General features: G+C 39.6%; 1 protein-coding gene across 1 annotated transcript in view; it reads right to left on the reverse strand.

Annotated features, from left to right (window-relative positions):
• LOC142981965 (uncharacterized) overlaps positions 1–7662 on the reverse strand; it is a 42735-nt gene extending 35073 nt beyond the window's left edge. Inside the window, exon 1 of the mRNA XM_076128163.1 lies at positions 7501–7662. Within this exon, the coding sequence (XP_075984278.1) occupies positions 7501–7521 (21 nt within the window). The 5' untranslated portion in view covers positions 7522–7662. The remainder of the gene's footprint in view (positions 1–7500) is intronic.
• Between the last annotated feature and the right edge of the window lie 6413 nt (positions 7663–14075).

The raw sequence follows: 14075 nt of genomic DNA on the forward strand, positions 1-14075 counted from the left end.
TTCGCAACCTATAACCTTGGCCTGAAATCCCCAGTAAAGTACTGAGAGGGTTCAGTGCCAGGCAAAACCACAAGGGACTCAGACTGTCACCCTGAAAGATGCCTCGCTCTATCCTTAACAACTCGCCGTCACCGAGAACCCGCCCACACCCTGGATAGCGAAGGCCAGTCGTCCATTGGCCCATGCATGATCTCAAGAAGGCGCATAGAGTTGCATCTACTTTATACAACTCCAACACCCTCAGCAGCCATGAATGGGGCACAGAGTCATAGGCCTTCTTGTAATCTATCCAGCATGTAGACAGACTCCTACGGTTCCGGCGAACCTGCTGGCAAATGGCCGTATCAATGAGGAGTAGCTCTTTAGTGCCACGGGCCCCATTCCTACATCCATTCTGAGAGATAGCCATGATGTTATTTGCAGTTATATGTTCATTTAGTTTTCCTCTCAGAATAGATGTGAGTAATTTATATAACGTGGGTAAACACGTGATGGGCCGATAATTTTTGGGATCCGTGGCATTACCTGACTTATAGAGCAAGTGGGTGATACCGTTAGTTAAAAAAGATGGTAGCGATCCAGATTCCACAGATGACTGGAATAGGGAAGCTAAGCGTGCATGCGAACTACGCAGCCATTTTAACCAAAAGTTATGCAGTCCGTCCGGTCCAGGAGATTTCCAATTGGCCAGCGAACGGACTGCGTTGGCTACATCTTCGGTCTCAATATTTATAGCCGGCATTCTTTCTACGGGCTCACATGCACGCTCAACCTCCCGCATCCAGACACCCTCAGTGTGGTCAACCGGTACCGACCAAATACTACGCCAGAATGTGTTCGTAGAATCAGCATCCGGTAGGCCTATGTTGCCCACACTTTGATCGGATCGCTCCCAGTCTCTGTATATCCACTTTTGATCACTCTGGAACATGCGATTCTGGGTATATCTCGCTACACGCTTTTTGTACCTCTTAATGCGGTTTGCCCACGCGTAAACCTTCTGCTTCAGAAAGTCGATGCGCTCTGTGATCCGGGCATGGTAGTCTTGGGGACTTATATCAGTCCCCATGAATGCTCGACGCACAAAGCGCATAACTCTCGGGCGCATATTGCCCGACCTGAAGCAGATAAGTTTGCCAATCGTCACCCTGGCATCAGCAATACGTCGTTCAATTCTGTACTGCCAAGCCGGTACGGCTGGCTTCGGTCGCACCGCTGTGTCTTGTTGGAATTTAACACCAGCGATGCGACATACTGCATTGGCCGCACAGTACAGAATTGAATGCACATCAATCAAATCGTTACAGGTACAGATATAGTCGGCTAGCAGCATATCCATGGCAACGACTAGCGAGATGTTTTTCCTGTGGGTGGGCAAACGAGGTAAACGCGGTCTATTATGTGGAGGTGTGTTTCGATACTCCCGAATCGCATCTTCCAGAGCACTCCTCAATTGACTATTACACTGGGTACTCACAGAGGATACCGCTTCACCTACGTCCTCATCAGTAGGGCCGGAATACACCGGGACCAATGTAGGTGCCAGAGCAGTCGCGGTAGGCGTGACTGTCTGCGATGAGGTCGGGTTAACACAGCTCCTCAATGAGTCAGAACGTAGTCTCTCAAGTGTCGCGTCATCAAGCAGGTGGCATCGCTGGATGGCACGCACTTGATCCGATAGCCGCTGAACAGATACGTTGACAGCTGGTTCAAGCTCCTGAAACAGAGATAGGATTCGACTACGGTACGCCGTGAGGTTGGCTCCTCCCTCTGTAGCCGCAAAGTATGCGCGCATGACATTCTCATTTAACTTTGATGTCCATTTCATGCGCTGCACACTACCGCCGGTAGCGAGGATCCTGTTCGTAGCCGGTGGGCCACGGGATCCCAGGCATGCTGGCGGCCGGCCTCGTCCCCGTCGTACAGGTGGTGGCGACGATGGTGGCGAGTAGTACTCGTCGCTTGAAGTCGAGCTCGACGCCTCAACAACCTCAACGAGTGGTGCTGCTGCAGATTGCGATGGCTGCGAGGCGGAGCTATGCGACGAGTCCGGAGGTGGAGGATGTGCACTTGATCTCACTCTTAGGTTATATGGCATTTTAGATTGACATAACGTTCAACATACATTTAACAACGTTTTTTTTTGTAAACTGGGGTCCAAAAGTTTTGGCTTCACGTATTGAAATATAGATATACATTTTTGTTGATGAATTTTGTAGATAATATTTGTAAAATTTAAAATATTGTAATTTAAAATATGCAGAAATATTTTTTGACATATGTCATGATGTCGTGCCATAGAGTATTATTATTATTGAAAAACATTTTATATCTCCCTCTTTTGGAGGGATGAACTACACACCACGCGGGCCTAAGCCAAGCGCGGCGCGTTAAATTGAAAATAAAGATGATGAAATAGATGATGATGTGAGAAATTTGCGTGTAATGCGGCAGGTGTTGAGGATAGTGGCTTTTTGTAATAAGTGTAGAGAGTGTGTGGGCATGTGGAGGATATCAAGGCTTTGCGTAAGGGTTTTTGGTATGATTCCAGTTGATGATAGGACTATAGGGACTATGTGGACTGTTTCTGCTCGCCATTGCGTTTTCAACTCGATTGCAAGATCCTGATATTTTGACAACTTGTCGGATATTGTAGACTGGATGTTGTGAGTATTGGGGACTGCTATATCTATTATGTAAATAGTGTTAGTAGTTTTGTCGTGTAATGTGATGTCTGGCCTGTTATAATGTATTGTTTTGTCGGTGATTATCGTTCTGTCCCAGTAGAGTTTGCAGGTTTGGTTCTCTAGTATGGTATTAGGCTTGTATTTGTAGTAAGGGACTTTTTGCGGAATAAATTTGTACATGTGGGCTAGATGTTGGTGGACTATTGCAGCGACTTGGTCATGGCGGTGTTTGTAGTCGGACTGAACGAGGGATTTGCAGGCGCCTGTTATGTGCTGTATTGTTTCTGAGGCGGAGTTACAATGTCTACATAAATCTGTGGTTTGGTTTGGATCTTTAATTATGAATTTCCTGTAGTTCCTCGTTAAAATAACCTGATCCTGTATAGCCAAGATGAAGCCCTCAGTCTCGGGAAACAGTTCCCCTCTCTTAAGCCATTCGTTCGACTTTTCTTTATCGACGTAGTTTTGGCTAAGATCGGTTCGGTGTCTCCCGTGAAGCGACTTTCCTGCCCACTTTGTTAATTTTTGCTCTAAAGTGTTAAGTTTCTCGTTGGGTTGTGTGTTTTTGTCCTGTAAGTTAAGTGGTGTGAGTTTTTTATCAATGTCTGTGACGTGTTTGTGTAGATATGAATGTTGTGATTTATTGTGAAAGTATGTTCTGAGTGTTGTGATTTGTTTGTTATGTAGATTTTGTATGTCTATAAGTCCTCTTCCTCCTTCTTTGCGTGGCAGTGTGAGTCGTTCTATGGATGATTTTGGATGGTGTTTTCTGTGTTTGGTCATGTGAGTGTTTATGATTCGCTGTAAGAAAATTAAATCCGTCTGTGACCAGTTTATGATACCAAATGAGTAAGTAAGGACCGGGATGGCGAATGTGTTTATGGCTTTAATAATGTTTTTGGAATGTAAATGCGTTTTTAAGACAGAGTTTATGCGATGTTTAAATTTTTTTATGAGTTCTTGTTTTGTTTCTTTATGTTGGATTTTACGTGCTTGTTTAAAACCTAAATATTTGTATGTAGAATATTCATCCATGGCTTCTATATCCTCCCCATTTTGGAGGCTGTAACTATTAGTTTCTAGTCTGCCTTTGTTGATTGACAATATTCTGCACTTATCAACTCCAAACTCCATACAGATGTCTGTTGAGAATTTTTGTGTGAGATCAGCTAAATGAAATAGATCGTTTTTATTATTGGCAAAAAGTTTGATATCGTCCATATAAAACAGGTGTGATAGCATATATTGAGGCCCGGTAATATTTAATTTGTATCCTAAACTGCTATTGTTGAGTAAATGAGATAGCGGGTTTAATGCTAGACAGAACCATAGTGGACTTAGTGCATCTCCTTGGTATATACCGCGGAGAATACGTATAGGTTCAATAGCAGATGGTGGGGAGTGCTGTTTCAGCTTGAGGGTGGTTTGCCAATTTTGCATAGATGACTTTAGAAATGAAATGATGGTGGGGTTAATTCTGTAGAGTCGGAGTGTTTCTAGTAACCAGCTATGCGGTACTGAGTCGAAGGCTTTACGGTAATCTATGAACATAGTGTGGATATTTAATTTATTAGTGTATGCTAGGTTTATTGTGGCAGAGTCAATAATCAGTTGCTCTTTGCATCCCTGACTATTCTTTCTACAACCTTTTTGCTGTTCAGCAAGGATTTCGTGACTAGTTAAGTGATTGTATATAAGTTCGCTTAAACATGCTGTAAGAATCTTGTATATGGTCTGGAGGCATGTGATGGGTCTGTACTTAGCAGGGTCTTCCGTGTTATTGTCTTTTGGCAGCATGTATGTGATACCGTGTGTTATGTACTGAGGCATTTTGTGTGGTGATTGTATGAATGTGTTGATATGATTGTGTAAGTATGGGTGAGTGCATGTTAACTTTTTATACCAGTAATTGTGGATGTTGTCTGTGCCAGGTGCCTTCCAGTTATGTGTACGTCTTACAATATTTATAAATGTATCTATGGGAATGTGTTCGAATTGCATATCAGGTATGTGGCTGGTGGTTTCATTCACGGTGTGTATCCATTCGGCATCTGCGTTGTGCTCAAGAGGGGTCTCCCAGATATTAGCCCAATATTGTCTTAGAATTTCGGGTGTTGGTGTGTTTTGTTCCTGTGTGGTAGTGTTTGCATGTGTTCGTGATAATTCTCGGTAGAAAAACCTTTCATTATTAGAAAATTGTGTGTTTTGTTTCTTTCTAGCCGAGCAAGCTAAATATCTTTTCAGTCTGCTGGAAGCTGCGTTTAATTTTTGTTTTAGTGTATCTAAAAAGTGTTCTAGTTCCGTGTTATTGTTTTCGTATTGTGCGTGTGTCTGGTATTTGCTTTTTATTGATTCTACTGTTCTCAAAATAGTTAAACTTCTGTTACCTTGGATGAATTGTGTTAAATGTCCTATTTCTGACCGAAATCTGTCTATCTTGCCTTCTAATCTCCTTTGCCAAGAAGGTTTGAAGTTTTGTGTCTGTACATTTGTACTCTCGAATTCTAATTTACCTCCGTTACATTTGATTGCTGTATACGCTGCTACATATATGGTTGTTTGTAGTGTAGTAAAATCCTGATCTAAAGTTAAAACGGTTGGTAGTATGTTTTTGTTTAGGTGTTCAACTATTAAAGCTAGTTTTCTCGATGGTCTCTGTTTCGGCAAGTATGGTCTTGATGTAGGGTCGGTGTCTTTAAATTTATGAAATGCGGTATGGAACTCTTGATCAATTTTGTTGCTTTCAATTACATTCGTGGTAGATACATGAGTATGCCTTTGTGGAGTTTCATTGTTTGTAGGAGTGTTTTCGTGTGAGTTTGAATCTAGTGTGTGTGTCAGTGACTGTTGAGTGTTACTTGGTGAGTGGTTCGATGAAAGATTTAGTGAGTGATTTTGTGAGTGATTGGGTGAAAGGTTATGTGAGTTTGTACGAGATATTTGTAACTGTGTTTCTACCTCCCTTCTTATTTGTTGAACTCTAGTGGCGGATATCATTCTGTTGTTTATTATAACTCTTTGTTGATCGGATATCCTTTGATAATAGATATTATTATTATTATTATTAAGTATAGATATTATTGTGTAGCCAGAATTAATACTGATTAAAAATATCTAGTATTTTTTTAGTCTGCTGAAAAGCGGCTGATTCATTGAACGATTTGAAAGAAATTAAAATGCAATATTAAGCAGCTACACTACTTTAGTTTCCATTTTTTAATCCTATGTGGGTGGTGGTATTCCTGATGGTGGAAGCCTTCCTTATCATTTTTCAACATCATATTCGGAAATCTCACACCCAGGTATGTCTTCCTGAACTACCTACTGTCCTACAGTTTAGATCTTAAGACATCTTTTTTTAACTCCAAAATAGTCACGGTAATAAAATAAGTAATAACAATCTGTATGATTCGGCATTAAAAAGAGTCACGAATTAAATATTCTGTTGAAAATAATCAAGTGCAGTTTTGGCAATAACCAGTGGTTTCCAAAAAACCTTTCGCACATCCAGAAAAGCATCTTTCAGGTTTTCATCATTAAATATATGACAAAAATTTAATGCAGATTCTCAATTTACGATACCATAGTCAAATTCCTCCTTCCATCCTATTGGAAAGGTCCAAATATATATAAATATATATAATTACATTATCGTTGTTATAAAAATTGCGATGGTTCGATCAATCAAGTGCATGTATTGTCTCATCCGAGTGTACTGAAGGATGTCTGCGCATGCGCACCAAAACTCGCCAGCTCATACAATTATGATAATGCGACTAACTGTTTTTGTACATCTCTCAATTCTAACTGGTTTGTCCGATGACGAGTGGTGACCTTAATTAACGTTTATGCACATAATTATAATGTGAGACTTTGCTATTATTATACTGAAATATTGTTACGCAATTAAATTAAAAATAAGTTCTTTGGCTCTGCGATTTCAAAATGCGTGGTCAATTTAAAATATCACCTGAAGAAGTAATAAAAATCTTACTGAAAATAACTGTGAGTTGCTACTGTTGCTAGCATAGCTAAATTGCTTTATTAATTTTTAATACAATTACTTCTTCCTTTTTTTTGTTTAAAAATACAACTTCCGCACTAAGATTTGCTCTTGTGTCGCGGGAACTTTTACAAACACAACACAAAAAACGGATGCAAAGTACAACCCGACCCGAAACAACTATTTGTGGCGACGTGGCGACCACCTTAACCACTGCACCACGGAGGCCGTCGAAAATTTGATCAAAGGATAGAAAATTAAGTTTACTTAAAAAAATACTGCTAACCTGTTTAAAACAGGGAGATAACCTTTGTTCAGTGGCGTAGCTGAGCAGTTAGTTTAAATTAATTAACTTATATTAAATTGCAAAAATAGTTGTAATAAGGATGCGGAAAAAATTACTTAACTAAATTACATTTCTGCTACAAAAATATGAAGGAACGAATATATTACTTAATCAATTAGGCGGTAATTATTTCTAAAATATTTTTAATTAAGCGCGATTAATTTATAAGTACCTACCTAAATGTTTTGCTTATTTTATATTTGGTACGAATACTACATAAGTGCTTACAACATTTGTCTTAGAGCCTCAATACAATTATATTACTAAACATAAAAAAAACTAAATTATAATTAATTAGGAATTAACTACAATGAAGACAATGCACAGTAGGTAGGTATATTGTCGAAAATATATTAAGATAAATAAAATTCCTCTATTTGCATAAAAACAAGTTAGAAAAATACACTATAATGGAGCGCATTTAAAAACGTATAGCTAATTAATTATAATGTAAAAATACATACGCGTCTCACAGAAATCCACATAATTAGAGTCGGTTCAAATTCACATCACATTTTTGAAGTCGATGTTTATAATTTGACTGGATCCAGTACACTCGCGCACTCGACTAATGAATCCCTATGAGAGCAAACAATGGAGTGATTGACGAGTGATGGGTGACGAAACGTCCTGTATGTGGCTGTGTCCCGCCGCTCCTGCGCATGCGCATCCAGACACTACACTGTACAGTATTGTACACGTGTGCATAGTGACGTCACGGTGTTTGATAAACAGAGTGTTCTACATGAATTAACTCGAATCGATTATTTATGTATATTTATTTATGTTTGAATTTATATTAGAACGGTTAGTGTGTACTTTCATAATAAATTGTTTTTTTAAGAATAATAAAAGAAGGCAAAAAATACAAAGTATTTTATTTGTTTGCATAAACTTCTAATACCTGAATATACAACCATTTTACCTGAATGCAATTTTGTAAAATAAAAATGCAAAAATCTTTGTGGTCCAAGGAATTGTTAGGAATTGTTCATCATGAGTATGCTTGTATCGGATGAAACCAAGAACAGTTTATGAAGACTCAAATTAATCTGGAACACTCTAGTCAAGTGCATAACCGACTCAATATCCAATCTCTCAGCGAAGACAAGCAAACATGAAAATCTATCCATCGAGTAAATGAGAGGTCGAGTTCTAGTTGCGCGCAAGTAGAGCAATGCTCGACCTAATTCACTGGTAGAGTGCGCGCGAGTGTGTGTGCGCCGAAATTAATGAAGCGACGTAACGCATGCGCGGGATGCGCGCATGTCGTCGCTCGCTGACGATTACCACCGTAGAAGAGGTAGTAGCCAACTGAATGTGCCAATGCGGCCACTGCCAGGTAGTAGAACGTTTAATTGTATGAGAATTTCGAACTGAGAGAGGATTTAATGTAACTATAGAGTCTGCTGTTGAGTAACGGTCGAGACTGTGTATATGTGACGCCTTTCTAAGATTTGGTACTTATTTTTTATACTTGATAGAAAAATGAGTTCCTTAGGGTAAGGAAATCGGGATAGAGTTCTTTCTTGGATCTTTGCTGGATTTTTAAGGCTAGCTTTTTCGTCGATGCAAGGCGTATTGCATGGATAATCATAGGTAGGATTTGTTAATAATGTATGGTGCAAACTCTTCCCTTAAGGCTTGACTATCAAATAAGGCCAAATTACTATACCATACCTACCTGAAAAACGTCTACGAATACCGAGAAAAGTGTCTAAAAACAATGTCAGTAAATTTTTACCTACAGTCAAAACAAAACGGTTTTATAAGGAAATTAAATCGATATCGGAAATACCAAGCAGGGTATATTCGTATTTCCTCCTCGGATCTGGCGTGCATGTAAATAAGTCGGGAGGGAGCCTATTGAAGCGGAACTCCAATGTAGTGGCTATACACTATTGAGCGTGGACGCAGCTGCATATGTACTGCACGTGTTATAAGAGCTTTTATTATTAACTTTTATATTAATAGCGTACGCAGTCAGATGTAATTGCTTTGATACCTAGATGAAAATAATACTGTCTCGCTGCTGGGCAAGGGTTTTCTCGTGCAAAGGTCCTTCACAGGCTAAGCCACCAAGCTAACCAGTGACTTTATGTCCCTTGAAGAACTTAAAAGAACTATCTGCCTTGTAGTTCCTTTCACGATGTTTTCTTTCACCGTTAGAAACATGCATATGTGAAATATGTGTTGCCTTGTAAAATACTGGTATCCAGCGACACCCGATGAGATTGGAAGCCGATTCCAACATAGTTGGAAAAAAGGCCAGGCTGATGATAATGTTGCCTTGTATACAGTTCCTCGTCAATTTACGAGGGATATGCATACCCTTATACAACCTATATAGTAGAATAGTAATAATAAAGTTTGATTTTACAAATCATCAACAACTAGTTCAGTAGCGGTAAGAAAATGCATCTGATCTGTCTTCGTAACCTCTCCTTGACTATCAGTAACACAGTCCGAGTGTGAAGGCGAGTGTGAAGCTGTAATGTGCGATGCTAACGCGATAAGTGTATCACTTCGAGCGTTGCTAACTGTACCGACTCTCGTGGACTGTAGTCTGTACACCGTGGTATAAGCAGAGCGCGACCGACCGTCTCACGCGCTGCCGTCGTGAGATGCCTGCTACTGCACTATTGACGAACATTTAGAAGATTGGGAGCATGTGCTGCATTAAACTTTTATAAGGGTAGCTACTGAGTGAGTGAGTGAGTGAGTGAGTGAATGAGTGAGTGATTGAGTGAGTGATTGAGTGAGTGAATGAGTGAGTGAGTGAGTGATTGAGTGAATGAGTGAATGAGTGATTGATTGAATGAGTGAATGAGTAAGTGAGTGAATGAGTGAGTGGGTGAATGAGTGAGTGAGTGACCGAGTGAGTGAGTGAGTCACACTATTCAGTACATTGCTGCTGTGACATAACGTGTTGGTAACTATAATATAGGGAAGAAAATGATGTACAGCATAGTGGCTTCCAAATAGTTGTCAACTAAGATACGTGATAGGCCCCCAGGTTTCAACACCGTGCCCAATAACTCATAGTGCGTACAATATCTCAATCATGGTTCTCATCTCAATGACTGATTCGTGTTGACGTATGTTGTTGCTATGGTAACGGTTAGCATTCGTAAACGAGTATGACGCATCACAGACTCTAACGGACACACAACTGAAGAATATGCAACAAAACAAAGCCATTACAAACATTATTTATTTCAAAGTATTATATAAATAGATTGTTAGTACTGTAAATAATAGTAATCATGTGTTGTATTCTTGTAAAATGGGACATGAATGAGACGTTCGCAATATTCATTGTACAACTGATGTTTTCAATTACTATTATGTACAGTTAACTCTAAAAGTCACTGAAAAACTTTAATCTTTTGGAACTTGAATACAATGTTTAATCTCAATTAATTTTACTTGATCTTTTAATAATATAATAATATAAACTCTTTATTGTCCACAATAAAAATACATTAAATAAAAATAGAGAAACCTTAAATATAAATAAGATACTGATGAACAAACGGCGGCCTTATCGCACAAGGCAATCTCTTCCAGGCAACCATGGGATGGAGAGAGAAGTGTAGATGTAGAAAAGGGTAGAATTGTGTACAAGTAACATAAACTAAATACATGAGTAACATAAATAAAGGCAGGTCATAATAACATACACTGATTATTACATAAATAGAGAATTTATAGAAATTGTATAAATAAAATAGACATAATATATAAATAAATACATATATATATATATATATATATATAAATATATATTTATATTCATACAGAGACAGCAAGAGGAGTTTAGACAGTCATTGGAAAAGAAAAAAGTTAGAAGAGTGAGAGTAGGGAGATATTCAAGGCAAGGTGTTTTGCAGTGATAGGTAGTGCTCCTTAACCCGATTTTTGAAAATTGGCAAGCTTTGCACTTGCCTAATGGATAGCGGCAGCGCATTCCATAACCGCACAGCTTGCACAGTAAACGAGTGGTCTAAAAATTTACTGGAGTGCACAGGCATCTTAAGTCTCAAGTTTTCTGATGATCGTAAAAACCTTGAATGCGTGTCATGTAGAAAAACAAAACGTTGTTTGAGATAGAAGGGAGTCGAGGGATTAAACAAGATATTGTACAGAAGATAGAGAATGTGAGCATTCCGGCGTGAACGTATAGGTAACCACTTGAGCTTGTTTCGATACTCGGAGACATGGTCATATTTGCGTAATCCAAATATGAACCTGATAAAGAAGTTTTGAAGGCGCTCAAGCTTATTAAGTTGGTTCTCGGTTAAATCGGGATAGCTGACATCGGCATAATCAAGAATGGGGAAGAGAAGGGATTGTACAAGCGCAATTTTAGTGTTGATGGGGAGAAAATTGCGTAGCCTGCGCAAGGACCCCGCCGAAGAAAATGTTTTACGGCTGAGTTCCTGGAGTTGAGGACTCCAGGACAAAGTCTTATCAAACCATAGCCCCAGGTTTTTGATTTTGTCACCAAAAGGGATGGCAGTGCCATCAAAGATCACATTGGGTACTAGTGACCAATCCACTCTCGAGATCATCCTGGGGCTACCGATGGTAATGGCTTGAGTTTTGTTAGGATTGACGTCAAGTCCATACATTCTACTCCATTCACAAATGCGAACCAGATCGCTATTAATTGTTTCCACAGCTTCCGTCAACCTGTCCGGGGGAGCACAATAATAAATTTGTAAGTCATCTGCATAGAGGTGGTAGGAAGAAGTTATGTTATTGGAAATTGTATTGATAAAAACAGCGAAAAGTAAAGGAGATAAAACGCCGCCCTGCGGTACGCCAGCGGATAATGCACTCCATTCAGAGACATTGTTTTCAATGATAATACGTTGCCGGCGCCCATACAGGTAACTACGAAACCAGTCAACCACCGATGGAGATATGTTAAGAGAACACAATATACCCAGTAGAACATCGAAATCTACACAATTAAAAGCATTGCTGAAGTCTAGCAATACTAGGGTCGTAAGCTGGCCATCTTCCATACCTGATCTAATGTCCTCCGTAATATGAACCAGGCTCGTAGTAGTACTATGACCAGGACGGAAACCCGATTGGAAAGGATTTAGGAGTAGGTTAGAGGAAAGATAGGTGCTAAGTTGCATATGGACCAGGCGTTCAAGTACTTTCGATAGGAACGGGAGAATGGATATGGGACGATATTCTGAAAAGGAAGATGGGTTACGCTTTTTTGGTATAGGGACAATTTGGGCATCCTTCCATGTTGACGGAAAGATGCCGCTAGTGATGGAAAAATTAAGGATATGACATAGGATAGGGAGTATTACATCCAGGACAGGGAGGATCATATTACGGCTGACACAATCAGTACCCTGCGCATTCGATGTGATCGACAATATGCTCCTCTTAACATCACAAGCAGTGAATTGACTAAAGACAAATGGGGAACAGTCAGGAGTCGAACAAGATGAGAGATAACTAAGTGTATTACATTTCGTGGTATTATCTAACTTTGATGATGCAGAGAAGTGTTGGTTTAGGAGGTTAATATTAATACTATTGGGGACAGGGTTTTGTTGTGGTTTGCCGACCCCCAGCGACTTGAGAAATGTCCAGACCTTGGCTGGATCTCCATTTTCAACGGATTCATGAATGTGTCGGCGTTGTGCATTCCTACACACCTTGCTGCAGTGATTACGTATGGCTACATATTTTTCTCTATTAGCCTCTGAGGGACGACATCTGTACTTCGATTTGGCTGTAGCTTTTTTGTGGAGCAGAGATTTGATGTCGTCAGTAAGCCAAGGCGACGGAAGCTGTTTCACTTTAATTTGACGGAAGGGTGCGTGAGTGTCGTAAAGCTCGATTAATTTCACTGTCAGTATACGCACCTTGTCATCAACGCAATCAGATTCAAAGAGTGAGCTCCAATCAACATTTCCGGCATCCTCGCAAAGCTTAACGACATCCATGTCACGAAAATTACGATGCACAAGGATTTTCGGTTTGGGTTTAGGTGGTCGGATTCGGTAGGATAGGAAAAGTAAATCGTGGTAGGAGAAAGCATCAGCTGGACACTGACCATGTTTGGAGACACGATTTGAAGAGGAGACAAGAATGAGGTCAAGTAGGGAGGGAGTGCAGTTGGGAAAGTGGTGAGTGGCACTGAGAGGAAGGATAGACAGGTTGTTGGATTGAACTATAGACTGGAGTGTGGTGGAGCGGGAATCGTTTTTCAGGAGACAAGTGTTGAAATCACCCATGATTATGGTTTGACTGTACATTGGAGTAAAGTTTTCTAAAAGAATCTCAAAAGATGAGAAATAATCGATGCGAGAAGAGGGGCAGTAAAATACACCGAGCAGTATTTTAGAGTGGAGAAGTACAATCTCAAGAAAAAGGTGTTCGCCAACATCAGTATGTGACGACGAACTAATAATAGAATAGGGGATGTTATTTTTTAAGTATATGGCAACGCCACCCCCACCTCCCGTAGCCCGATCATTTCGAATGAGCTGATAACCAGGGAGTGAGTATGCAGAGGATGCTAAACATGGTTTAAGCCATGACTCAGAGACCAATATGGCGTGCAGGTTTGTACAGTCAAAACTAGTCAGCATGTCTGGATAATGAGCCGGAATACTCTGGGCATTTATATGGACAACATTAAGATTTCTAAGAGCATCAGAGAAATGAGATGATATTGTTTCAGCGAGAGAAGGAACACTAGCATAACTGGAATCACTGTCAGCTGAAAAAAAATCATCACTATCGACACTGTCGTCGTGTAGCGACATAATAACAATGTGAATGTATAATAATAATATATGTAATACTATAAATAAACCTCAACAATAATAATATAAATGTGTAAATGTTAAAGTAAATAAAATAAATAAAACAAAAATAATTATGTGTTAAATAAAAAATAAATAAAAAATATAACAAAACGTTCATTGTTCCATCTGCCGGTTGCGGAAACTAAACGTAGCAAATCATACAAACGCAAGATGAGAAAAAAATAATAATA

Source organism: Anticarsia gemmatalis, chromosome 20, assembly GCF_050436995.1.
Source record: "Anticarsia gemmatalis isolate Benzon Research Colony breed Stoneville strain chromosome 20, ilAntGemm2 primary, whole genome shotgun sequence".
Taxonomy (NCBI): Eukaryota; Metazoa; Arthropoda; class Insecta; order Lepidoptera; family Erebidae; genus Anticarsia; species Anticarsia gemmatalis.